This window comes from Chelonia mydas, chromosome 1 (assembly GCF_015237465.2).
Source record: "Chelonia mydas isolate rCheMyd1 chromosome 1, rCheMyd1.pri.v2, whole genome shotgun sequence".
NCBI lineage: Eukaryota > Metazoa > Chordata > Testudines > Cheloniidae > Chelonia > Chelonia mydas.
Window position 1 is genome coordinate 2490057 of NC_057849.1, and position 25285 is coordinate 2515341.

At 46.8% G+C, this 25285-nt stretch overlaps 2 protein-coding genes and 2 long non-coding RNA genes across 4 annotated transcripts; 3 read left to right on the forward strand and 1 right to left on the reverse strand.

Moving 5' to 3' along the window:
- The first annotated feature begins 1739 nt into the window (after nt 1–1739).
- Nucleotides 1740–2687, forward strand: LOC119565141 (olfactory receptor 52E4-like). Its single transcript, XM_037889575.1, has one exon. The coding sequence runs from the start codon at nt 1740–1742 to the stop codon at nt 2685–2687; it is 948 nt and encodes a 315-aa protein (XP_037745503.1).
- Nucleotides 2688–7798: 5111 nt separating this feature from the next.
- On the reverse strand, nt 7799–23928 carry LOC122462588. Its single transcript, XR_006285256.1, has 3 exons — nt 23870–23928; nt 22669–22907; nt 7799–8977 (listed from the first exon to the last, which is right to left on the reverse strand). It is a non-coding gene; the product is annotated as an uncharacterized LOC122462588 (long non-coding RNA).
- LOC122462589 lies at nt 10117–21492 on the forward strand. Its single transcript, XR_006285257.1, has 4 exons — nt 10117–10332; nt 12300–12302; nt 17925–17928; nt 21481–21492. It is a non-coding gene; the product is annotated as an uncharacterized LOC122462589 (long non-coding RNA).
- Nucleotides 19435–20388, forward strand: LOC119565142 (olfactory receptor 52E4-like). The gene has a single exon (XM_037889576.1). The coding sequence runs from the start codon at nt 19441–19443 to the stop codon at nt 20386–20388; it is 948 nt and encodes a 315-aa protein (XP_037745504.1). The 5' UTR covers nt 19435–19440.
- Nucleotides 23929–25285: the final 1357 nt, after the last annotated feature.

The window sequence follows — 25285 nt, forward strand, 5'->3', positions numbered from 1 at the left end:
ATCCTTTTCCGGGTCCTTGCATTCCATAATACAGTGCTGTCGTCTGTGGGTCGGGCCTGCATTCCCTTTTCCAAGGATTCTGCATTTGACTTATTAAAACATTTTGTTTGCATGGGCCCCACATTCCAAGTGCTCCAAATCAATTGATATGCCTGCCCTGGCCACCTCATTGCAACCACTCTGCCAATCTTTGGGTCATCCAAAAATTTTATCTGCGGTGATCTTCTATTTCCTTCCAGATCATTCATGAAAGTATTGAATAGCCTCAGGCATAGAACCGATCCCTGCAGAACCTGACTACAAACAGCCCCGTTCAAAAAAAACAAAAAACAACTAATCCCAGACCAGCTTTTCCATTGTTTTTTAACCTTGTCAAATCTTTTATAAAAAACACTTTCCCTTTATTTTTTAATACTTGACATTTAACACAGGAATTGCCATAACATTTTTCTGTGATTTCTCTTGTTGTTATTAAGTATGTTAACCTCCTTTTTTGTTATCCTTAGCCCTGCCAAATGTGGAGTTTTCCCTGACATCTTTAACGTCCCTTATCAATTTTCATAACTTTCCATTTGTATTCTTGGCTCTCTGGTTTCCCTTTTCCCCCTTTGCTACATATTCTTTTCCCCCTAATTGCTGCCTTCCCTTTGCCACTGAACTGGATTTTTACCCAAATTTGTTCACTTTGTTTACTGTGGAATCATGACTTTTTCCACAAAAGAACAACCAATTTTCATTCATATTTTTCTGTATAATTTTTCCTCCAATCAATTTTGCTGTCAGTTTTCTTCAGCTTTGGGGAATTAGTCCTCTTGGAGCACTCAGTGTCTCTAGATAGTACTGGTTGGGAACTGTTCTCTCTTTGTCCATTGGAACATAAATCAGTATCATTTTTTTTCCTCTCCTCTCTCATATGTTCCCTTCTTTGTCTCTTCTGTAAACGAAAGAGTCCCAGACTTTTCTGCATGGTGTCAAGTATCAGGCGGTGTCACCGTGACTTTTCTATCTGTTTGCATATGGCAGCCTCCCCCATTCTCAGAGCCTGTCTTGGAAATCCCTTTTAGATATACTGTATCCTGCACGGAGACTGGGTGACCAAAAGTGAGCACATATTCAGAACATGGTATTCTCCATCCCATATCTTAGTGATCTGAAGATTGCTTTAGTTTTGTCCACTGCTCTGAATCAGCAGGTGTTTCTCTTGAGCTGCTCTCAACAGTGCCCAGGTCTTTTCCCTGAGGTATGTTCTAATTGGGTTGTTTCTCCTGGCATATGTCTTACAAAAGTTTGTTTTTTTCCACTCTCACATATCAAGCCACTTGATGAATGGGGAACTCCTACAGCAGGGAGTCCCTATGCTGCCTCTCATTGCATTAAGGAATAATGATGGATAACCAGTATCCACACTTGTGTTTCCTGCTGGTGCCTCTTAAGGTTCCCCCACCACTAAGTGTCAGACTTATTAACACAGGGAGCCCCATTAAATGTGGAATTGACTTTAATATGGTCATTGTTCATAGTTGTTTTCTCTGAATAATTCAAATGTCATTTTTCGGTGAGTGAAGAGCGAACAATCTGCTTCACCCATGAGAACTGCCTCCAGTAGTGCATGTAATATCTCAGATTAACATTCTCTCTCCATCCAGGCATCCTGGGCACACACAGAAAGTCAGGGGAACGTACGGTATATGCAGGAAACAGCCTTCCGCCTCAGAGTTGGACACCTTCTCCCCTATTCCATGTTAGATTCCAACACAACCAATTTCTACAACCCCTCCACCTTCATCCTGCTTGGCATTCCTGGCTTGGAGGCAGCCCACATCTGGATCTCCATCCCCTTCTGCACAATGTACACCATAGCTGTCTTGGGGAACTTCACCATCCTGTTCATTGTAAAGATGGAGCAAAGCCTCCATGGGCCCATGTACTATTTCCTCTGCATGCTGGCCATCACTGACCTGGTCATGTCCACATCCACCCTGCCCAAAATGCTGAATATCTTCTGGTTCAATACCAGGGAGATTAGTTTCAGTGCCTGCCTCACCCAGATGTACGTCCTTCTCTGCTTTTCAGCAACGGAGTCTGGAATCCTCGTGGCCATGGCTTTTGATCGCTATGTGGCCATCTGCCATCCCCTGAGACATTCCAGCATCCTGACAAACTCTGTTGTGGCCAAGATCGGTCTGGCTGTGCTGCTACGCAGTGGAATATTCGCATTACCCTACCCCTTCCTGGCCAGGAGGTGGCCATATTGCAGAACCAACATCATCCCTCACACCTATTGTGGGCACATAGTTGTGGTGAACCTGGCCTGTGCTGACATCCGCATCAGTAGTTACTATGGCCTGTTTGATCTTTTCTCTGAGATTGGAATGGACGTGTTTTTCATCACTGTGTCCTATACTCAGATCCTCCGGGCCATCTTCTGCCTCCCCACAAAGGATGCCCGGCTCAAAACTTTTGGGACCTGCATCTCTCACCTTTGTGCCATCTTAGCTTTCTACATGCCAGGTTTCTTCTCCTCTCTCACGCACCGGTTTGGCGATAATGTGCCACTGCACTTCCTTGTTCTCATTGCCAATGTGGAGCTCCTGGTGCCCCCCTTGCTCCACCCCATCATCTACGGGGTGAGGACCAAACAAATCCGGGACAAGCTGCTCCGGCTCTTTACTCCTAAAGGGACCTAAATGTTTTCTCAGACTGAGGTCCGTGCAGAGCTGGCTGGTGCACGGTGCTGGGCCCTCTTCCCTGAATCATTTATTGAATGCATCCGATGAAGTGAGCTGTAGCTCACGAATGTTTATGCTCAAATAAATTTGTTAGTCTCTAAAGTGCAACAAGTCCTCCTTTTCTTTTTGCGGATGCAGACTAACACGGCTGCTACTCTGGACAGTCAAGAGACATTAAACCCTTTCCTGTCCTTACTGTGCTGTGTCAGCATGATAAACTGGGGAATCAGTCTATGTGCAATTCACTGGGTTGCCACCTTTCCAATTGCTGGTAGTTGGACTCCTGAAATGACAATCTTGCCCCATCTGTTCTCTCAAGGCTCCACCCCTCCTGTGTGTCTTCTCTCCAATGCCCTACGCCTGTCACTTGCTCCTCTCTTCCCCTCCCCTTGTCAGTTGCTGGAACATTTTCCACCTTGTGAGTATATATATATATATATATATATATATATATATATATATATATATATAAAATCTCAAGGTTCCTTCCCCACTCTGAACTCTAGGGTACAGATGTAGGGACCTGCATGAAAACCTCCAAAGCTTACTTTTACTAGCTTAGGTTAAAACTGCCCCAAGGTACAATCTATTTTACCCTTTGCCCTTGGACTTTCGCTGCCACCACCAAACATTTAACCGGTTACTGGGAAAGAGTTGTTTGGAAATGTCTTTCCCCCCAAAATCCTCACCAAAACCTTGCACCCCCCTTGCTGGGGAAGGTTTGATAAAAATCCTCACCAATTTGCGTAGGTGAACACAGACCCAAACCCATGGATTTTAACAACAATGAAAATGCATTCAGTTTCTTACAAGAAGAATGTTAATAGAAGAAAAAGGAAAAAGAATCACCTCTGTAAAATCAGGACAGTAAATTTCTTCCAGGGTAATTAGATTCAAAACATAGAAAATCCCCCTAGGCAAAACCTTAAGTTACAAAAAGACACAAAAACAGGCATATCCATTCCATTCAGCAAAGCTTATTTTCTCAGCCATTTAAAGAAATCAGAATCAAACGCAGATCTGGCTAGATTACTTACCAAGTTCTACGACTCCATTCCTGTTCTGTCCCCGGCAAAAGCATCAGCCAGACAGACCCAGACCCTTTGTTTCTCCCTCCCCCCAGCTTTTGAAAGTATCTGATCTCCTTATTGGTCATTTTCCTCTGGTGCCAGCGAGGTTATCCTAGCTTCTTAACCCTTTAAAGGAGAAAGGGTTTTTCCTCTGGCCACGAGGGATTTTAAAGGGGTTTACCCTTCCCTTTATATTTGTGACAATATATATCTGGAAAATAAATGAATAAATAGTGGACCTAGTCACCTCTAATAGTAACATGTTCTCACATCTTGTGGGAAGTCACTTAAGGGACACTGGTTAGTGTTAAAATTTTAATGTTTATTCTTACTTTGCTTCTACCTCTGTGGAGAGAGAGACTCCGTCAGGACTCCTGGGATGTATCTCGGCTCTGGGATGTATCTCACTCTGGTAGGGTGTAGTGGGTTACAGCAGGGGGCAGATACATCTGGGGTCTAAAGGAGAAGATCAGAATGGCCACACTGGGTAAAACCAATGGTCCATGTAGCCCAGAAGCCTGTCTTCCAACAGTGCCCAGTGCCAGGTGTTTCAGAGGGAATGAACAGAACATGGCAATCCCCATGTGATTCATGTTCTGTCACCCACTACCAGCTTGTGGCAAACAGCGGCTAGGGACAACAACCCTGCCCATCCTGGGCAATAGCCCTTGATGGACTTCTCTAGTTCTTACTGGAACCAGGTCATAGTTTGGGCCTTCACAACATCCTATGGCAGATAGTTCCACAGCTTGACTGTGAAGAAATACTTCCTTTTGTTTGTTTTAAACCTGCTGCCTATTCCTTTGATTGGATGATGCTTAGTTCTTGTGTTATGTCAAGGAGGAAATAACATTTCCTCATTAAATATCACCATTGTTACATATTTGCAACAAATCTTGTAACAATAGGTCATGTGAGGTTTCAATATAAAGCTACAGTTTGCTGAATATGATTTTCTTATCTGTATGCACGTCTCGTTTTTTTATTTGCAGTTACGAATATTGACTATGTGTTTGCTCCTGTGGTAAATCCCACAAGGCAGTTTACATCCAGTGTATCCAGCACAATGTGAATGGAATATTCAAGTGGATGGCCCAACAATGAACACCATGTGCCATGGAAGAAACTTATCCCCACCTGATGGACTTACCTGGGGACATTCTGGCTGGAATATAGTTTATGGTCCCTCCTGTGACTCACTGAAACATGCAGAGGCATGTGATCAGCTCATGTGACACAGGACTCCATCTTGTGCCTGTACTTTTGGTGCAGAGGAACCAAGGAGACTCTCTTTCATTCCTTCAGCAGTTCCTGACAATTTTTGCTTTTCCGTTAGGGCCCCAGCGGAACAGTCTTTCTTTCTGCGGGCGGACACTTTCTCAGCCTGAGCTACACAGAAGAAATCGTTGCCAATTAGCATATCAATACGGTTATGGTCTGCTACCCTCACTGATAATACAGCTTCAAAACTATCAGTTTCTATGTGCACTTTAGCCAAAGGCATAAGGATTGTGTAACTGTCATAAATATAAAGGGAAGGGTAAACCGCTTTAAAACCCCTCCTGGCCAGAGGAAAAATCCTCTCACCTGTAACGGGTTAAGAAGCTAAATGTAACCTCGCTGGCACCTGACCAAAATGACCAATGAGGAGACAAGATACTTTCAAAAGCTGGGAGGAGGGAGAGAAACAAGGGGTCTGTGTCTGTCTGTATGCTGCTTTTGCAGGGGATAGATCAGGAATGGAGTCTTAGAACTCGAGTAAGTAATCTAGCTAGGTATTTGTTAGATTATGATTTCTTTAAATGGAGGAGAAAAGAACTGTGCTGAATAGAATGACTATTCCTGTTGGTGTGTCTTTTTTGTACCTTAAGGTTTTGCCTAGAGGGATTCTCTATGTTTTGAATCTAATTACCCTGTAAGGTATCTACCATCCTGATTTTACAGAGATGATTTCTTTACTTCTATTAGAAGTCTTCTTGAAAGAAAACTGAATGCTTTTTCATTGTTCTCAGATCCAAGGGTTTGGGTCTGTGGTCACCTATGCAAATTGGTGAGGATTTTTACCAAACCTTCCCCAGGAAGTGGGGTGCAAGGGTTGGGAGGATTTTGGGGGGAAAGACGTGTCTAAACTACATTTCCCAGTAAACCCAGTTAGAGTTTGGTGGTGGCAGTGGAGATCCAGGGACAAAGGATAAAATTAATTCGTACCTTGGGGCAGTTTTAACCTAAGCTGGTAAAAGTAAGCTTAGGAGGTTTTCATGCACGTCCCCACATCTATACCCTAGACTTCAGAGTCGGGGAGGAACCTTGACAGTAACCTTCTACTAATAAAAGCTCAGAAATCTCTTCTGGCAGCGTGTCACCTTCTTGCACTATACCCCTGCTACCCACAGAAATTTCTGTCCCTGTATCTTCCCACCCAAGTTGTTCCCTGCCGTTGATGCTGACAGCCTTGATGTGCTTCATGCCTAGTTGTTCAGAGGCTTATTTCACAAACCCAGTATGATAAGTGACAGGCACCCGAGAGACTTCTGTGTTCAGGTGAAAGCATCCCCAAGGACTACCTGCTTCCTCCCAGCACAGGGTGTTTATTCCTCAGGTGATCAGAGGAATTATAATAGTCGCACCTTCTGGACTCATTTGTTTTTACAGGAGATTTGGGTTGTGAATGAGAGGAATGAGGTAAAATGGAACCCTATTTCCCACCATGCTTAAATGCCTCCTGCTGGTTGTCCAGGGAATTAGCTCAACTCTAGCTTCGGAGATCCCCCTGCTGGCCAGTGTCTCACCTGCCTCAGGGCCCCGTGTCCCTCCCGGACTCTGGTGCCCCTTACCCTGGGGTTCTGCCCACTGCAGTACCCCCACACATTGGGTCTCCGCTCCCAGGGGAAACCTGAACCCTCTACACCCACCTTGCCTCCATGGCTATTGCCAGTTGTCATCCAGCCCCCACTCACTGGGGCTAACTGCAGTGCGTAAAGGCCACTCATGATTGGCAAGGGTTTGGACCAGCTGCCTCTGCCTATCCCCGCACTACACCTCTGCAGCCCCAGTACCTGCTTGGGGCTTTATCCAAGGCCTCAGCCTGGGGAGTTGCCAAGCTAGGCCCTTCTCCCTCCAAGGCTGGAGAGAGACTCCTGCCTTCTGGCCCTGCAGCCTTTTTATAGGGCCCAGCCTGGCCCTCATTGGCTGCCACTCAGCCTTTTCTGATTGGCTTCTCAGCCCCAGCCCTCACCAAGGGCTGGCTTTTAACCCTGGCTGAGCCGGAGCAGGGTGACTGCTCCGATACACATCACATCCACAGTTTTCAACTTTTTCTCCCCTCGACACTGTTTCACGTCATCTTTACATATGGTTAAGAAACGCTCCTGAGCCACAAGGTCCAACATTCCTTCAGAGCTTGGAACACATTTGCCCCTTGCCCGCTTTGCCATCAAATCTTTCATTTTGTATTCAGTTTCCACATTACTCACACCAGCACCCCTCTTAAGATTCCTTGTCGGGGATTAGCCATTGTCCTTCCCCCTCTGGCTCGGAGGGAGCCCCCTCCACCTCACTATTGCAACCGGCCAGTTTTATTTGGCTGCCCTGCTGGCTGGATGCTCCTGCTGCTGCTTGGGGCGCCCTGCTGGCCTGCCCTCTGGAGAGAAGTAAGGACCCCACAACCATTCCTGGATCCTTCCCTGGCTGGCCCTGGAGTGTTGTAAGCTTGCCTCCCACACCATAGCTCTCCTGGGTTGGATAGTTTGTCTGCCCCACCCCATCTTCCAGAGCTTTTCCCTATGGTTTTTCTGCCCTGCTCCCACAAATTTCTAGTTTGCCCCTCTTTTTCCCTTACCTTCCATTGCTCCCCCCATTGCTTGGACCCCTTGCTTCATGCACCCATGGCCCCTCCCTAAACACTTGTGTCCCTTTTCCATAGTGCCCCACTTCCCTGCCTCGGTCAGCCTCCCCACATCCCCTGTCATTGGCGGGGGTGGGGTGGGGGTGGTGCCCCACTGCCCTGCACCCATCCTAGCCAGGAGGACAGGTTGGCCTTTCCCCTTCCCCAACTCCCTCCATTCCCCCTTACCACTGGTGTTACATCTTGCCCCTTTCCCAAATGATGGGAGAAACTGTGGGTGAGGTCTCAAACTGGGCGGTGGCTTGGTCACACCATCCCCTCCTCTTCTCTATCCCCTACCCTGGGCTGCTACCCCTGCTCTCAAACTTGGGGCAGACATGAATTCATCCATCTGCCGCCAAGACCCTTGTGGTGATGACCTGTGCCAAGCAGCTGCGCCGCGAGCCCATGGGTGCGCCCCCTTCAGAGGAGGGGTGGCCGTCTTCCCTCCCAGTTCAGGGCCCCATCACAGATGCCATCATGTCCCACACCTTGGTTGTAGAGTTCCATGTGGTCTCTGGGCCCAGAGTCATTGAGGTCTCCCCTCCTGTTACCATCCCCTCAGACCCTGGACCCAGTCAAGAGGTGTCACATCCCTTTGGCTTTGCTGCTGGGCTTCCCAGTCAAACTTCTGCCCCTGCTCCTAATCCCGTTCCTGGCCCCAGCCCCACTCCTGCCCCTGTCACATTCCTCATTTCTTTCCTTTCATCTTCTATACTGCTGCCACTCAGGGGTTGTGTCATTTCCCCTGTCCTTGGACTAACCTCAGGGGGTGTTTTTTTTTGTCTCCCTTCCCTGACTCTTTAGGAGCTGCTCTCTTCCCTCCGTATCCCTCCCTATCACTTTCCGGGCACAGAGACGGGTTGCACAGAGCCACAGTTACAATCGCCGCACCAGTGGTCTGCCCCCTCTTTGCCCATCTCCATCGGTCACAGGGTGGTAACAGGGGCCCAGCGAGATGATGATCATGGGTCCGCAACCCTGTCCCCCACCGTGCTGCGGGATGAGCTTCACCATTTTCTGGTGGACACCTGTGATTTCAAACATAAGGTGAAGCTCCCTCTCCAGCACTGGGGAGGCTTCCATCTCATCGTCTGGGCCATGAGGGCTGTTTTGGAGGAGTGGAGGGTAACCGGGAGGCAGAACATCCTGGTCTACTGGTGGGCTCGCAACTTCTGTGACTTCCCCCTGCGTTTCAGGGATCGGTGCAAGGCCGGCTGGGGATCCTCCTGCCTGCAAGGATCATTCTCAGCCCTCACAATGAAGCCAAACATATTTTCAAAAATGAACTCCAACTGAAAAAAAAAAGAGGAAATATGGAAAGGATAAAGAAAAACATAGAACCCCCTCTTTTACAGGAACACCAAAACCAGCCATCTCTGGAGCGTCAGGGCAGTTCACAGTCTGTCCCTCCCATGTCCCAGGCCTCTTGCCCAGGCCCTGGCTGTGCTGAAGGGGTGCTGTGGGTGGGACACTTGCTCTGTCAGTGGCCATATGTCTCAGGCTTTAGGTGGTAGGGCCCCTCTCCACAGCATCATCCTCACCCAACAGATTTACGATTCCCCTCCAATTCTGGCCTGCAAGGCCTCTTGACTAGGGGTATTTCCCTGTGCTTGTCCCTCTGCCCAGGGTCTTCCTTGCTCTCCCCAACTGTACACTGCACCCAGCCCCAGCCCCAGCCCCAGCACTGCTGCTGCTCGGCCTCCAGCTCCCTGGGCTGCTTCTCTGGCCCCTCTGCTTCGGGCTGCTGCAGCTCTGCGCCCAGCTCAACTCCCTGGGCTACTTCTCTGGTTCTGGTTCTGGCCGGCCTGTCTCTGCTCAGCTCTGCCCAGGCCCCTGCTGTCTCCTTAGCTCAACCCCGCTCTGTCCCAGGCAGGCCCAGCTCACACAGACGATGGGAACCTCGTGACCTCCAGACTTCCTCCCTGGTCTGCCTGCCCTGTCAATCAGGCTGACAGCTAATGTTGGCCTCTCCTCACTGACTCTGGGGACTGGTTTGGACCCTTCCCGTTCCTTTTGGGACTAGGAAAGGGCCAACCAAAAATCCTCACTGAATTTAAGTGAGTGGCCAGTAATTTACATTCCTCCTTACTAAAATTTTACCACAACCAGAACGTTCACACCAGCATATCTTTGCACCATACTCTTAAACTTCATTTGCCAGAGTTTATGCTCCTTTCGATTTTCCTCAATAGGATTTAAATTCCACTATTTAAATGAAGCCTTTTTGCCTCTCATAGATACATAGATATTTAGGTCAGAAGGGACCATTATGATCATCTAGTCTGACCTCCTGCACGACGCAGGCCACAGAATTTCACCCACCACTCCTGCGATAAACCTCTCACCTATATCTGTGCTATTGAAGTCCTCAAGTCGTAGTTTAAAGACTTCAAGGAGCAGAGTATCCTCCAGCAAGTGACCAGTGCCCCATGCTACAGAGGAAGGTGAAAAACCTCCAGGGCCTCTTCCAATCTGCCCTGGAGGAAAATTCCTTCCTGACCCCAAATATGGCGATCAGCTGAACCCTGAGCATATGGGCAAGATTCATCAGCCAGATAGTACAGAAAACTCTTTCCTGTCTAACTCAGATCCCACCCCATCTAATATCCCATCACAGGCCATTGGGCCTATTTACCATGAATATTTAGTTACCAAAACCATGTTATCCATCATACAATCTCCTCCATAAACACATCGAGTTTAATCTTAAAGCCAGATAGATCTTTTGCCCCCACTGCTTCCCTTGGAAGGCTATTCCAAAACTTCACTCCTCTGATGGTTAGAAACCTTTGTCTAATTTCTAGTCTAAATTTCCTGGTGGCCAGTTTATATCCATTTGTTCTTGTGTCCACATTGGTACTGAGCTTAAATAATTCCTCTCACTGCTTCTTTTACTTTGTTGTTCAGCTACGGTGACACTTTTTCGTTCTCTTACAATGTTATTTTAGATTGGGGTATACATTTAAGTCAAGCCTCTTGTAATTCCCCCCTTCCTCCCTGGGTTACTTGGGAGCGGGCAACACTCACCTGTCTGCCTGGGTGCCTGATGTTGTTGACATTAAAGGCAATCTTAAACATTCCAGTGCTGAAATCCCTTTACTCCTAAAGGTACTTGAATTTGGCAGTGCTTGCACCTTGCTAGTCCTGTACACACTCAGTGGCATGCCTTGGGAACCTCCAGAAATAAACCTATTCTAATAATATTAATAGTATTCTGTGGCCTGGGTCTGTAGTAACAAGTATCACAGACCATGAGCGCACACCCACAAACATGGATCCACATGCACATACACACACACACGCGCGCGCGCACACACACGCATGGACATACATGGACACACATGGACCCATGTGTACACACACACACAGAGACATGCACACATACATTCATGAGCTGCAAGGCCCCATCCAGGAGGCATGGTCAGAGAACCCCTAACAGAGCGGATTTGCGGGGCAGATGGGTGAGAGGAACATCTCGTTGGAGAAACCCACCAGAATTGAGGCCTGAGCAAAGACTCTGAGCAGCTCGTTCGCTGTGAAGCAGCGTCAGCTTTCAGGTTACTTTGTGCAGGCTACTGGTGGAATCTTAGGCTCCTACATGGTTGGACAGCAGATGAGCCGGGGTTTGAAAATGGCCGTGGAGCCTAAATTCAGTATTTACATGAATTCCTTTGTGGATCTAGACCTGGAAGAATTTCTGGAAGATGCTTTCATCAAACACAATTTAAGGTCGTTCAAAGTCAAGGGGGCTGCCTGGCTACACTGTCAGGGTTCCCCTCCACACACTCTGAACTCTGGGGTACAGATGTGGGGACCTGCATGAAAGACCTCCTAAGCTTATATTCTACCAGCTTAGGTTAAAAACTTCCCCAAGGCACAGATTCCTTTCCTAGCCCTTGGACGGTATCCCTACACCAATAAGTGATTTATACAAAAATTCAGGGATGGGTCACTTGGAATCCTTATCCCCCCAAAATGTCCCCCCAAGCCTCTTCACCCCCATTTCCTGGGGAGGCTTGAGAGTAATATACCAACCAATTGGTTAGCAATGTGAGCACAGACCAGACCCTTTGTCCTCAGGACACTGAAAATCAATCAGGTTCTTAAAAGAAGAACTTTCTTTGGAAACCAAAAAGTAAAAGAATCACACCTGCAAAATCAGGATGAAAGGTAACTTTACAGGGTAATAAAAAGATTTGAAACACAGAAGATTCCCCTCTGCCTCAGCTTCACAGTTAGAAAAACAGGAATAAAATTACCTTTGTAGCATAGGAAAATTCACAAGCCAAAACAAAAGATAACCTAACACATTTTCTTGCCTAACTTACAATTTCTATAATTTTAGATGGATCATTCCAGGTATGTTTTCAGGAGATGTTGTACCTGCTTGGTCTCTCCCTCCATCTGGAGAGGGAACAAAGCAAGAGAGCCACAAACAAATCCTCCCCCGCCCCACCCGCCAGATTTGAAAATATCTACTTTCCTCAATGGTCCTTCAGGTCAGGTGCCAAATAGGTTATTAGAGCTTCTTAACCCCTCAGGAATGCCCAGGAGGAGGAAGGTGGAGGGGTTGGTGAAGTCGGTTGTGTTGGAATCTGACATGGAGTAGGGGAGAAGGTGCCCAACTCTGAAGTAGAGTGGTGTGTCTTATATGTACTGTATGTTCCCCTGATTTCTTGTATGTGCCCAGAGTCTAGGGTGATGGTCGCAATACAAATGCCTGGATGGAGAGAGAATGTAAATATGAGACACTACATGCACTACTGGAGTCTGTTCTCATGGGTGAAGCAGATCGTTCATTCTTCACACACTGAAAAATGAGATTTACATGATTCAGAGAAGTAAATTATGAACAACTGACCCTATTAATGCCAATTCCATATTTCATGGTGCTCCATTGGTCAACGATTCCTACAAGTCATGGTGCGGGAAACCTTCATGGGCACCAGCAGGAAAAATGTGTATGGGTGCAGTTTATCCCTCATTCTTCCTTAACACGAAGAAACCCAGGCAAAAGTGTCCATGCTGTATGGAGTTCCCCATTACCCGGCTGCTCAAAATATGAGAGTGGTAAAAAACGAAACCTTTGCCAAGTCATGTGCCAGGGGAAACATCCCAACTAGGACACACACCAGGGAAAAAGCCTCACTCATTGCAGCTCCACGGAAACACCTGCTCATTTGCAGCACTCACCAGACAGTGACAATGTTTGGATGCCTACGCAATAGGCTGGAGAATAACCTGCTCTGGATATGTGCTCAGTTGTGGGCACCCAATCTCTATAAAGCATTGAGCAGATAGAAAGGGGATTTCTGAAACAGGCTATGGGAATGGGAAACGCTGCCACATGCGGACAGACTGAAAAGTGTTGAGTTAAGAGAAAAGACAAAGAAGGAGGCATATGATAGAGGAGAGAAAAATAAAGAATGGAACGGATTACATTCACATGCACAAACAGAGAACAGTTCCCAACCAGTAATATCGATAGATATTTAGTGCTTCAACAAGGGTAATTGCCCAAAGCTGAGGAAAATTCTCAGCTAAACTAATGGCAGGAAATTCAGAAAGAAAAATGGGAATGAAAACTGGGAGTTATTTAAGAGGAGTTTACTAGACAGCTAAAAAGCCAGGAGTCCACAGTCAAGGAGGTGGACAACTTTGACTAAAAACCCACTTCCGTAGTGAAGGGAAGGTAGCAATTGCAGCAGAAAGCGATATATTACACTTGGGGTGAAAGGGAAAATGGACAGGAAGTAATACAAATTGGAATTTATTAAAACTGATAAGGGACTTTAAAGACTTCAGGGACAAATCCATGTTGAGCATGCCTAAGGAAATGAAAAAGGAGGTTACTAAGTAAATTAACATCCGAAGAAATCCTTGAAAAGATTTAGGCCAATTACTAGACAGAGAAAGGAAACTTGTTAATGTTGCAGAAAAGGTAAATATGTTCCATTTTTTTCCTGCATTCGGAAAGAAGCAGTATGACACTCGTATCACCTGACACAATGAAATGCGTTCCAGGCCGTTAGCTATCTGGGAGGGTGTTAAGGAGCATCGATAGTAGAAAATTAGAGTTGTGAACACCAGAGGTATGAACTGAACAGTGACCACGCAGCTCACGGGGAAGCAGAAGTGTGCAATCAGGCAGCAGCAGAGCAAACAAAAAAGAAAAGGCAAGTACAGGGCAGTACTGTGTGAAATGTAAAGGTTGTTTTACAAAGGGAAAGTTTTAAAAAAAAGATTTGACAAGGTTAGGAAACAATGGAAAGAGTGGTCTGGGATTAGTTTTGAAAAAGTCCAGGAATATAATTAATAGCAGTCAACAACTTGGTTTATGGAAAACAGGTGTTGTCAAAAAACCCCCAATGTCATTGTTTAAAGAGAATACAGGTTTGGTTGATCAAGGGAACTGCACAGATGCAGTAAAATTGCTTTCTCTGAGGCACTTGATTTAGCAGGGGAAACATTCCGATAATAAAAGGAAAACGCTTCAATATCAGTGGAGCACACGTAAAATGGACTGAAAACTGGCTGGCGGATAACGGAAACCCGCTGTCAATGGCCATTGTCAGTGAATGGGGCTGTTTCTAGTGGGGTTCTGCAGGGCTCATGTCTAGGCCAGATGCTGTTCAGTATTTTAATCAAGGATCTGGAAGGAAAGAGGAAATCACTGCAGATAAAAGAAGCAAATGTCCCAAAGGCTGGCAGAGTGGTTGCAATGAGGCGGCTGGGGCAGGCATAACATAGTTGGCAGCCGGTGTCAAGTGGAGTGCCCCAGGGGTCGGTCCTGGGGCCGGTTTTGTTCAATATCTTCATAAATGATCTGGAGGATGGTGTGGATTGCACTCTCAGCAAATTTGCGGATGATACTAAACTAGGAGGAGTGGTAGATACGGTGGCAGGTAGGGATAGGATACAGAAGGACCTAGACAAATTGGAGGATTGGGCCAAAAGAAATCTGATGAGGTTCAATAAGGATAAGTGCAGGGTCCTGCACTTAGGATGGAAGAATCCAATGCACCGCTACAGACTAGGGACCGAATGGCTAGGCAGCAGTTCTGTGGAAAAGGACCTAGGGGTGACAGTGGACGAGAAGCTGGATATGAGTCAGCAGTGTGCCCTTGTTGCCAAGAAGGCCAATGGCATTTTGGGATGTATAAGTAGGGGCGTAGCAAGCAGATCGAGGGACGTGATCATTCCCCTCTATTCGACACTGGTGAGGCCTCATCTGGAGTACTGTGTCCAGTTTTGGGCCCCACACTACAAGAAGGATGTGGATAAATTGGAGAGAGTCCAGCGAAGGGCAACAAAAATGATTAGGGGTCAGGAGCACATGACTTATGAGGAGAGGCTGAGGGAGCTGGGATTGTTTAGTCTGCAGAAGAGAAGAATGAGGGGGGATTTGATAGCTGCTTTCAACTACCTGAAAGGGGGTTCCAAAGAGGATGGCTCTAGACTGTTCTCAATGGTAGCAGACGACAGAACGAGGAGTAATGGTCTCAAGTTGCAATGGGGGAGGTTTAGATTGGATATTAGGAAAAGCTTTTTCACTAAGAGGGTGGTGAAACACTGGAATGCGTTACCTAGGGAGGTGGTAGAATCTCCTTCCTTAGAGGTTTTTAAGGTCAGGCTTGACAAAGCCCTGGCTGGGATGATTTAACTGGGAATTGGTCCTGCTTCGAGCAGGGGGTTGGACTAGATGACCTTCTGAGGTCCCTTCCAACCCTGATATTCTATGATTCTATGATTTGATCTGGAACATTTGGTGAGCTGGGCCCATGCAAACAACATGTTTTAATAAAGACAAATGCAAAGTGATCCTCTTGGAACAGGGAATGCAGGCCCGACCCACAGACCAGGGCACTGTATTATGGAACGCAGAGACCCTGAAAAGCACTAAGTGATCACTGTGGATAACCAACTCATCCTGAGCTCCCAGTGCGATGCTGTGGCCAAAAGGGCTTGGATGCATACACAGGGGAGTGGTGAGTTGGAGTAGGGGAAGGAGTTTACCTCTGCACATGAGATTTACTGATCTCTGAGCCCATACCAACAGCAGAAAATGCTCATGTCTCCCCTCGATCACCTTTTTCCAGATCTGTCTGTCTCCTATCTATCTATCTATCTATCTATCTATCCATCAAGGCAATTATCCCTTATTTTCTTTCAAATCAACTATATTTTATAAATAGACATAAATACACAAACAGCCAATTCTTCTCTCACTCAGCACAGAGCCCAGGAGCTCTCATCTCCCTTTGGGACAGTCCCTTAATGAATGTTTTCTCCTAAAGCTGAATAATTAGCACAGAAGAAGAGACATGATTATCTGCAGCCTGTTTACTTTCAGATGCTCTCTTCTCCCCTCGAGGCTGAGCGAACCCCACTGGGATTGCACAGAGCTATATTATAAACGGTGCACACCCTTGGATGGGCTCTCGGTGTGGCATGTTGCTGCAGATGCTGGGGTGAGAGAGGTTTGGGACACGGCTACCTGAGGGGGATTCCCAGGGAAGATGCTTCCGTCTCAGAATTCACAGGTACCCATTTCTTGCTGAGGAGATCACCTGCTCGACAAACACCGTGCAACGTGGACATGATGGGATAGAGAGTACGTCTGGGGTCCTTTCTGCTCTGCACAACCATGACACATCCCAGGGCCCTTCCCATAGGTGATGAGTCTGCTAAAGAATCACTGGCCAAAATGTAACTCTTTTCTGGGCACCCCTGGTCGTCCTGCCTGATGGACTACCGCCCTGAGGTGGCTGCATTTCAGTGGCAGAGGGGATCCTTCAGATGTTAGCCATGTTAGTCTGTATTCACAAAAAGAAAAGGAGTACTTGTGGCACCTTAGAGACTAACCAATTTATTTCAGCATAAGCTTTCGTGAGCTACAGCTCACTTCATTGGATGCATCTGATGAAGTGAGCTGTAGCTCACGAAAGCTTACGCTTAAATAAACTGGTTAGTCTCTAACGTGCCACAAGTACTCCTTTTCTTTATGGTTTTGGTAATTAAATATTCATGGTAAATAGACCCAACGGCCTGTGATGGGATATTAGATGGGGTGGGATCTGAGTTACCCAGGAAAGAATTTTCTGTAGTATCTGGCTGATGAATCTTGCCCATATGCTCAGGGTTTAGCTGATCGCCGTATCTGGGGTCGGGAAGGAATTTTCCTCCAGGGCAGATTGGAAGAGGCCCTGGAGGTTTTTCGCCTTCCTCTGTAGCATGGGGCATGGGTCACTTGCTGGAGGATTCTCTGCTCCTTGAAGTCTTTAAACCATGATTTGAGGACTTCAATAGCTCAGACATAGGTGGGAGTCACGTACTGAGACTGCCATGTTATACCTCTGCTCATATAACCTAACATTGCATTTGCCTATTTTGAAACAGCAAAAAAATCTACACCCCAGAGAGATGTAGCTATATCATCCTAACCCTGGTGTAGACCCTTGAAGCAGATCTTCCAGAAAAGCATCCAGTCTCGATCTGCCAACATGGGGACTTGGAGAATCCACTACTTCCCTTCTCAGTGTGTCTCAATGGTTAATCACCCTCATTGCTAAATATGTGGCCCTATTTTATAGCTAGAATTTGCCTGGCTTCAGCTTCTAGCCCTTCGGTCTCGATCAGCCTTTCTCTGGTAGATTACAGAGCCATTACTACGCATGGATTTCTCCCCATGAAAGTTTCCGTCTGATCATCTTTTTGATAAGCTGTAGAGATATACATCTTCAAAGTCTATACATCTGCAGAGGTAAAATCCTTCCCCTGCTCCAACTCACCTCTCCCCTGTTTATGTATCCGAGGACCCCATCATCCCTTTATGCTACAGCATCTCACTGGGTTCTCAAGATGAGTTGGCTGTCCACAATGTCCCCTAAATCCTTTTCCGGGTCCTTGCATTCCATAATACAGTGCTGTCGTCTGTGGGTCGGGCCTGCATTCCCTGTTCCAAGGATTCTGCATTTGACTTATTAAAACATTTTGTTTGCATGGGCCCCACATTCCAAGTGCTCCAAATCAATCGGTATGCCTGCCCTGGCCACCTCATTGCAACCACTCTGCCAATCTTTGGGTCATCCGAAAATTTTATCTGCAGTGATCTTCTATTTCCTTTCAGATCATTCATGAAAGTATTGAATAGCCTCAGGCATAGAACCGATCCCCGCAGAACCTGACTACAAACAGCCCCGTTCACTGACGAAGGGCTATTAACAACAGCTTTCTGAGATCAGTCACTTAGCCAGTTTTCTGTCCATTTTGCATGTTCTCTACTGATATTGTAGGGTGTTAATTTTTTTAACTCAATATTTTCCCCCCTAAATCAAATGCCTCTGAGAAATCAAGGTCCATTGCCTCTGCATGGTTCCCTTTATCCACCACATGTGTTCCCTTGATCCACAAATGTGTACTCTCCAAAAACGATGAAATCAGGTTTATTTGACAAGATCTGTTTTGTATAAACCCTGTTGTTGACTGGTATTACATATCTAGACTTTTTTTTAAAAAAAACAAACTAATCCCAGACCAGCTTTTCCATTGTTTCTTAACCTTGTCAAATCTTTTATAGAAAACACTTTCCCTTTATTTTATAATACTTGACATTTAACACAGGAATTGCCATAACATTTTTCTGTGCTTGCCATAGCATTTTTCTCTTGTTGTTAACATACTTAATAATCTCCTTTTTTGTTATCCTTAGCCCTGCCAAACTTGGAGTTTTCCCTGATGTCTTTAACGTCCCTTATCAATTTTCATAATTGATCAATTTTCTTTTTCCCCTAATTGCTGCCTTCCCTTTGCCACTGAACTGGATTTTTACCCAAAGTTGTTCACTTTGTTGACTGTGGAATCATGATTTTTTCCGCAAAAGAATGACCAATTGTCATTCATATTTTTCTGTATAATTTTTTCCTCCAGTCAATTTTGCTGACAGTTTTCTTCAGCTTCGGGGAATTAGTCCTCTTGGAGCACTCAGTGTCTCTAGATAGTACTGGTTGGGAACTGTTCTCTCTTTGTCCATTGGAATGTAAATCAGTATCATTTTTTTTTCCTCTCCTCTCTCATTTGTTACCTTCTTTGTCTCTTCTGTAAACGAAAGAGTCCCAGACTCTTCTGCATGGTGTCAGGTATCAGGGGGCGTAGCCATGACTTTTTGATCATATGGCAGCCTCCCCCATTCTCAGAGCCTGTCAGCAGGTGTTTCTCTTGAGCTGCTGTCAATGGCGCCCAGGTCTTTTCCCTGAGGTATGTTCTAATTGGGATGTTTCTCCTGGCATATGTCTTACAAAAGTTTGTTTTTTTCCACTCTCACATATCAAGCAACTTGATGAATGGGGAACTCCTACAGCATGGAGTCCCTAAGCTGGCTCTCATTGCATTAAGGAATAATGATGGATAACCAGTATCCACACTTGTGTTTCCTGCTGGTGCCTCTTAAGGTTCCCCCACCACTAAGTGTCAGACTTATTAACACAGGGAGCCCCATTAAATGTGGAATTGACTTTAATATGGTCATTGTTCATAGTTGTTTTCTCTGAATAATTCAAATGTCATTTTTCAGTGAGTGAAGAGAGAACAATCTGCTTCACGCATGAGAACTGCCTCCAGTAGTGCATGTAATATCTCAGATTAACATTCTCTCTCCATCCAGGTATCCTGGGCACACACAGAAAGTCAGGGGAACGTACGGTACATGCAGGAAACAGCCTTCCGCCTCAGAGTTGGACACCTTCTCCCCTATTCCATGTCAGATTCCAACACAACCAACTTCACCAACCCCTCCACCTTCATCCTGCTTGGCATTCCTGGCTTGGAGGCAGCCCACATCTGGATCTCCATCCCCTTCTGCACAATGTACACCATAGCTGTCTTGGGGAACTTCACCATCCTGTTCATTGTAAAGATGGAGCAAAGCCTCCATGGGCCCATGTACTATTTCCTCTGCGTGCTGGCCATCACTGACCTGGTCATGTCCACATCCACACTGCCCAAAATGCTGAATATCTTCTGGTTCAATACCAGGGAGATCAGTTTCAGTGCCTGCCTCACCCAGATGTACGTCCTTCTCTGCTTCTCAGCAATGGAGTCTGGAATCCTCGTGGCCATGGCTTTTGATCGCTATGTGGCCATCTGCCATCCCCTGAGACATTCCAGCATCCTGACAAACTCTGTTGTGGCCAAGATCGGACTGGCCGCGCTGCTCCGCAGTGGAATATTCGCATTACCCTACCCCCTCCTGGCGAGGCGTTGGCCATATTGCAGAACCAACATCATCCCTCACACCTATTGTGAGCACATAGCTGTGGTGAACCTGGCCTGTGCTGACATCCGCATCAGTAGTTACTACGGCCTGTTTGATCTTTTCTCTGAGATTGGAATGGACGTGTTTTTCATCACTGTGTCCTATACTCAGATCCTCCGGGCCATCTTCCGCCTCCCCACAAAGGATGCTCAGCTCAAAACATTTGGAACCTGCATCTCTCACCTTTGTGCCATCTTAGCTTTCTACATGCCAGGTTTCTTCTCCTCTCTCACGCACCGGTTTGGCCATAATGTGCCACTGCACTTCCTTGTTCTCATTGCCAATGTGTACCTCCTGGTGCCCCCTTTGCTCCACCCCATCATCTACGGGGTGAGGACCAAACAAATCCGGGACAAGCTGCTCCGGCTCTTTACTCCTAAAGGGACCTAAATGTTTTCTCAGACTGAGGTCCGTGCAGAGCTGGCTGGTGCACGGTGCTGGGCCCTCTTCCCTGAATCATTTATTGAATGCATCCGATGAAGTGAGCTGTAGCTCACAAATGCTTATGCTCAAATAAATTTGTTCGTCTCTAAGGTGCCACAAGTCCTCTTTTTCTTTTTGCAGATATAGACTAACACAGCTGCTACTCTGGACAGTCAAGAGACATTAAACCCTTTCCTGTCCTCACTTTGCTGTGTCAGCATGATAAACTGGGGAATCAGTCTATGTGCAATTCACTGGGTTGCCACCTTTCCAGTTGCTGGTGGTTGGACTCCTGAAATGACAATCTTGCCCCATCTGTTCTGTCAAGGCTCCACCCCTGCTGTGTGTCTTCTCTCCAATGCCCTACCCCTCTCACTTGGTCCTCTCTTCCCCTCCCCTTGCCAGTTGCTGGAACATTTTCCACCTCATTATATATATATATATATATATATATATATATATATATATATATATATATATATATATATATATATATATATATATATGTCAAGGTTCCTTCCCCACTCTGAACTCTAGGGTACAGATGTAGGGACCTGAATGAAAACCTCCAAAGCTTACTTTTACCAGCTTAGGTTAAAACTTCCCCAAGGTACAAACTATTTTACCCTTTGCCCTTGGACTTTCGCTGCCACCACCAAACGTTTAACCGGTTACTGGGAAAGAGTTGTTTGGAAATGTCTTTCCCCCCAAAATCCTCACCAAAACCTTGCACTCCGCTTCCTGGGGAAGGTTTGATAAAAATCCTCACCAATTTGTGTAGGTGACCACAGACCCAAACCCTTCGATTTTAAGAACAATGAAAAAGCATTCAGTTTCTTACAAGAAGAATGTTAATAGAAGAAAAAGGAAAAAGAATCACCTCTGTAAAATCAGGACAGTAAATACCTTACAGGGTAATTACATTCAAAACATAGGGAATCCCTCTAGGCAAAACCTTAAGTTACAAAAAGACACAAAAACAGGCATATCCATTCCATTCAGCAAAGCTTATTTTCTCAGCCATTTAAAGAAATCAGAATCAAACGCAGATCTGGCTAGATTACTTACCAAGTTCTACGACTCCATTCCTGTTCTGTCCCCGGCAAAAGCATCACCCAGACAGACCCAGACCCTTTGTTTCTCCCTCCCCCCAGCTTTTGAAAGTATCTGATCTCCTCATTGGTCATTTTCCTCTGGTGCCAGCGAGGTTATCCTAGCTTCTTAACCCTTTACAGGTGAAAGGGTTTATCCTCTGGCCAGGAGGGATTTTAAAGGGGTTTACCCTTCCCTTTATATTTGTGACAATATATATCTGGAAAATAAATAAATAAATAAATAGTGGACCTATTCACCTCTAATAGTAACATGTTCTCACATCTTGTGGGAAGTCACTTAAGGGACACTGGTTAGTGTTAAAATTTTAATGTTTATTCTTACTTTGCTTCTACCTCTGTGGAGAGAGAGACCCCATCAGGACTCCTGGGATGTATCTCAGCTCTGGGAGGGGAGTGGGGTGTAGTGGGTTACAGCAGGGGGCAGATACATCTGGGGTCTAAAGGAGAAGATCAGAATGGCCACACTGGGTAAATCCAATGGTCCATGTAGCCCAGAAGTCTGTCTTCCAACAGTGCCCAGCGCCAGGTGCTTCAGAGGGAATGAACAGAACATGGCAATCCCCATGTGATTCATGCTCTGTCACCCACAACCAGCTTGTGGCAAACAGCGGCTAGGGACAAAAACCCTGCCCATCCTAGGCAATAGCCCTTGATGGACTTCTCTAGTTCTTACTGGAACCAGGTCATAGTTTGGGCCTTCACAACATCCTATGGCAGATATTTCTTCACAGTCAAGCTGTGGAACTACTTCCTTTTGTTTGTTTTAAACCTGCTGCCTATTCCTTTGATTGGATGACGCTTAGTTCTTGTGTTATGTCAAGGAGGAAATAACATTTCCTCATTAAATATCACCATTCTTATATATTTGCAACAAATCTTGTAACAATAGGTCATGTGAGGTGTCAATATAAAAGCTACAGTTTGCTGAATATGATTTTCTTATTTGTATGCACGTCTCGTATTTTTATTTGCAGTTACGAATATTGACTATGTGTTTGCTCCTGTGGTAAATCCCACAAGGCAGTTTACATCCAGAGTGTCCAGCACAATGTGAATGGACTATTCAAGTGGATGGCCCAACAATGAACACCATGTGCCATGGAAGAAACTTATCCCCACCTGATGGACTTACCTGGGGACATTCTGGCTAGAATACAATTTATGGTCCCTCCTGTGACTCACTGAAACATGCAGAGGCATGTGATCAGCTGATGTGACACAGGACTCCATCTTGTGCCTGTACTTTTGGTGCAGAGGAACCAAGGAGACTCTCTTTCATTCCTTCAGCCGTTCCTGACAATTTTTGCTTTTCCGTTAGGGTCCCAGCGGAACACTCTTTCTTTCTGCGGGAGGACACTTTCGCAGCCTGAGCTACACAGAAGAAATCGTTGCCAATTAGCATATCAGTAGGGTTATGGTCTGCTACCCTCACTGATAATACAGCTTCAAAACTACCAGTTTCTATGTGCACTGTAGCCAAAGGCATAAGGATTGTGTATCCTACTGATAATAAAAGCTCAGAAATCTGTTCTGGCAGCGTGTCACCTTCTTGCACTATACCCCTGCTACCTACAGAAATTTCTGTCCCTGTGTCTTCGCACCCAAGTTGTTCCCTGCCGTTGATGCCGACAGCCTTGATGTGCTTCATGCCTAGATGTTCAGAGGCTAATTTCACAAACCCAGTGTTATAAGTGACAGGCATCCGAGGGACTTCTGTGCTCAGGTGAAAGCATTCCCAAGGACTACCTGCTTCCTCCCAGCACAGGGTGTTTATTCCTCAGGTGATCAGAAGAATAATAATGGTTGCACCTTCTGGACTCATCTGTTTTTACAGGAGATTTGGGTTGTGAATGAGAGGAATGAGGTAAAATGGAACCCTCTTTCCCACCATGTTTAAACCCCTGTGTCTGTAGTTTATTCAGACTAGATGCCTCTGTTTGCTCAAAATCATCAGAGAGAGAAGCCATCCTGTAACGAAATGAAGACTCACCGGCGCGGCGCCTCCTGCCGGTTGTCCAGGGAATTAGCTCAACTCTAGCTTCGGAGATCCTCCTGCTGGCCAGCATCTCACCTGCCTCAGGCCCCCATGTCCCTCCCGGACCCTGGTGCCCCTTACCCTGGGGTTCTGCCCACTGCAATACCCCCACTCATTGGGTCTCCGCTCCCAGGGGAAACCTGAACCCTCTACACCCACCTGGCCTCAGATGCCAGTTGTCATCCAGCACCCATTCACTGGGACAAACTGCAGTGCGTAAAGGCCACTCATGATTGGCAAGGGGGTTGGACCAGCTGCCTCTTCCTATCCCCGCACTACACCTCTGCAGCCCCAGTACCTGCTTGGGGCTTTATCCAAGGCCTCAGCCTGGGGAGTTGCCAAGCTAGGCCCTTCTCCCTCTAAGGCTGGAGAGAGTCTCCTGCCTTCCGGCCCTGCAGCCTTTTTATAGGGCCCAGCCTGGCCCTCATTGGCTGCCACTCAGCCTTTTCTGATTGGCTCCTCAGCCCCAGCCCTCGCCAAGGGCTGGCTTTTAACCCTGGCTGAGCCGGAGCAGGGTGACTGCTCCGATACACATCACATCCACAGTTTTCATCTTTTTCTCCCCTCGACACTGTTTCACGTCATCTTTACATATGGTTAAGAAACGCTCCTGAGCCACAAGGTCCAACATTCCTTCAGAGCTTGGAACACATTTGCCCCTTGCCCGCTTTGCCATCAAATCTTTCATTTTGTATTCAGATTCCACATTACTCACACCAGCACCCCTCTTAAGATTCCTTGTCAGGGATTAGCCATTGTCTTTCCCCCTCTGGCTCGGAGGGAGCCCCCTCCACCTCACTATTGCAACCGGCCAGTTTTATTTGGCTGCCCTGCTGGCTGGATGCTCCTGCTGCTGCTTGGGGCGCCCTGCTGGCCTGCCCTCTGGAGAGAAGTAAGGACCCCACAACCATTCCTGGGTCCTTCCCTGGCTGGCCCTGGAGTGTTGTAAGCTTGCCTCCCACACCATAGCTCTCCTGGGTTGGATAGTTTGTCTGCCCCACCCCATCTTCCAGAGCTTTTCCCTATGGTTTTTCTGCCCTGCTCCCACAAATTTCTAGTTTGCCCCTCTTTTTCCCTTACCTTCCATTGCTCCCCCCATTGCTTGGACCCCTTGCTTCATGCACCCATGGCCCCTCCCTAAACACTTGTGTCCCTTTTCCATAGTGCCCCACTTCCCTGCCTCGGTCAGCCTCCCCACATCCCCTGTCATTGGCGGGGGTGGGGTGGGAGTGGTGCCCCACTGCCCTGCACCCATCCTAGCCAGGAGGACAGGTTGGCCTTTCCCCTTCCCCAACTCCCTCCATTCCCCCTTACCACTGGTGTTACATCTTGCCCCTTTCCCAAATGATGGGAGAAACTGTGAGTGAGGTCTCAACCTGGGCGGTGGCTTGGTCACACCATCCCCTCCTCTTCTCTATCCCCTAACCTGGGCTGCTACCCCTGCTCTCAAACTTGGGGCAGACATGAATTCATCCATCTGCCGCCAAGACCCTTGTGGTGATGACCTGTGCCAAGCAGCTGTGCCGCGAGCCCATGGGTGCGCCCCCTTCAGAGGAGGGGTGGCCGTCTTCCCTCCCAGTTCAGGGCCCCATCACAGATGCCATCATGTCTCACACCTTGGTTGTAGAGTTCCATGTGGTCTCTGGGCCCAGAGTCATTGAGGTCTCCCCTCCTGTTACCATCCCCTCAGCCCCTGGACCCAGTCAAGAGGTGT

Coding starts and splice junctions, on each gene's coding strand:
- LOC119565141 (XM_037889575.1), top strand. CDS start 1,740: ATGTTAGATTCCAACACAACCAATTTCTACAACCCCTCCACCTTCATC.
- LOC119565142 (XM_037889576.1), top strand. CDS start 19,441: ATGTCAGATTCCAACACAACCAACTTCACCAACCCCTCCACCTTCATC.